At 39.0% G+C, this 1755-nt stretch overlaps 1 protein-coding gene across 1 annotated transcript; it reads right to left on the bottom strand.

Annotated features, from left to right (window-relative positions):
- Nucleotides 1-502: 502 nt before the first annotated feature.
- On the bottom strand, nt 503-1456 carry LOTGIDRAFT_131426 (hypothetical protein; the record flags this gene model as incomplete). The annotated part of the gene is made up of 1 exon (XM_009066260.1): nt 503-1456. A coding segment is annotated over one exon (954 nt), but the record flags the coding sequence as incomplete, so codon positions are not given.
- Between the last annotated feature and the right edge of the window lie 299 nt (nt 1457-1755).

Genomic DNA, 1755 nt, shown 5'->3' with positions numbered 1-1755 from the left:
AAAAATGCGTCTCATTTCTATTATGTAACTATGGTCCTTGGATTCGATATATCAGTGAAATAAATATTCATTTATAATGAAATATTGAATATGCCTATCAATTGACGTCTTACGCCATGTTAAACATGATCTGGAATTTAGTTTTCAACCAATTATAAATCTTAGGAAGTATAGGTTGTAATTTGGTACTAATGACATAGTTACGAAAGCACAGGCACAGTTCTTATAACTTAGTGTGTAATTTGAAAGGCAAGAGTATTTATAGTGTTATCGAATATCGCCTTTTTCCTCACTTTCTCGCCTTTTTCCTCGCCTTTTTCCTCGCCTTTTTTACCCTCGCTTTCTCGCCTTTTTCCTCGCTTTCTCGTCTCTCGACTTCTCGTAATATGGCCGCAGCCGGCTTCCATACAAAACGACACAGAAAGAGGAGGTACAGAGCCCTTGACGAACGACTAAATGTACTTAAAGCCAAACTCCTCAATAACTCTTATCCAGTCCGCAATCAAGACGAATTAAAGGGAATTCCATCAAAGTCTGTCCAATATGAAAATTCTTTCCTACCGTCTGCAGTTGAGTTATGGAATACACACCCGAACCCTAATACCCTAACTCCTGTACAGTATGGCGATGAAGTTGGTGATAATAATACCCTAACTCCTGTACAGTATGGCGATGAAGTTGGTGATAATAAAACCCTAACTCCTGTATAGTATGGCGATGAAGTTGGTGATAATAATACCCCAACTCCTGTACAGTATGGCGATGAAGTTGGTGATAATAATACCCTAACTCCTGTACAGTATGGCGATGAAGTTGGTGATAATAATACCCTAACTCCTGTATAGTATGGCGATGAAGTTGGTGATAATAATACCCTAACTCCTGTACAGTATGGCGATGAAGTTGGTGATAATAATACCCTAACTCCTGTACAGTATGGCGATGAAGTTGGTGATAATAATACCCTAACTCCTGTACAGTATGGCGATGAAGTTGGTGATAATAATACCCTAACTCCTGTATAGTATGGCGATGAAGTTGGTGATAATAATACCCTAACTCCTGTACAGAATGGCAATGAAGTTGGTGATAATAATACCCTAACTCCTGTACAGTATGGCGATGATGTTGGTGATAATAATACCCTAACTCCTGTACAGTATGGCGATGAAGTTGGTGATAATAATACCCTAACTCCTGTACAGTATGGCGATGAAGTTGGTGATAATAATACCCTAACTCCTGTACAGTATGGCGATGAAGTTGGTGATAATAATACCCTAACTCCTGTATAGTATGGCGATGAAGTTGGTGATAATAATACCCTAACTCCTGTACTGTATGGCGATGAAGTTGGTGATAATAATACCCTAACTCCTGTACAGTATGGCGATGAAGTTGGTGATAATAATACCCTAACTCCTGTACAGTATGGCGATGAAGTTGGTGATAATAATACCCTAACTCCTGTACAGTATGGCGATGAAGTTGGTGATAATAATACCCTAACTCCTGTACAGTATGGCGATGAAGTTGGTGATAATAAAAATACCCTAATTCCTGTATAGTATGGCGATGAAGTTGGTGATAATAATACCCCAACTCCTGTACAGTATGGCGATGAAGTTGGTGATAATAATACCCTAACTCCTGTACAGTATGGCGATGAAGTTGGTGATAATAATACCCTAACTCCTGTATAGTATGGCGATGAAGTTGGTGATAATAATACCCTAACTCCTGTACAGTATGGCG

The sequence above is a fragment of the Lottia gigantea genome (assembly GCF_000327385.1).
Source record: "Lottia gigantea unplaced genomic scaffold LOTGIsca_74, whole genome shotgun sequence".
NCBI classification, from domain to species: Eukaryota; Metazoa; Mollusca; class Gastropoda; family Lottiidae; genus Lottia; species Lottia gigantea.
Note: the sequence above shows the minus strand (reverse complement) of the source record. Positions and strands in the feature narration are given on the sequence as shown.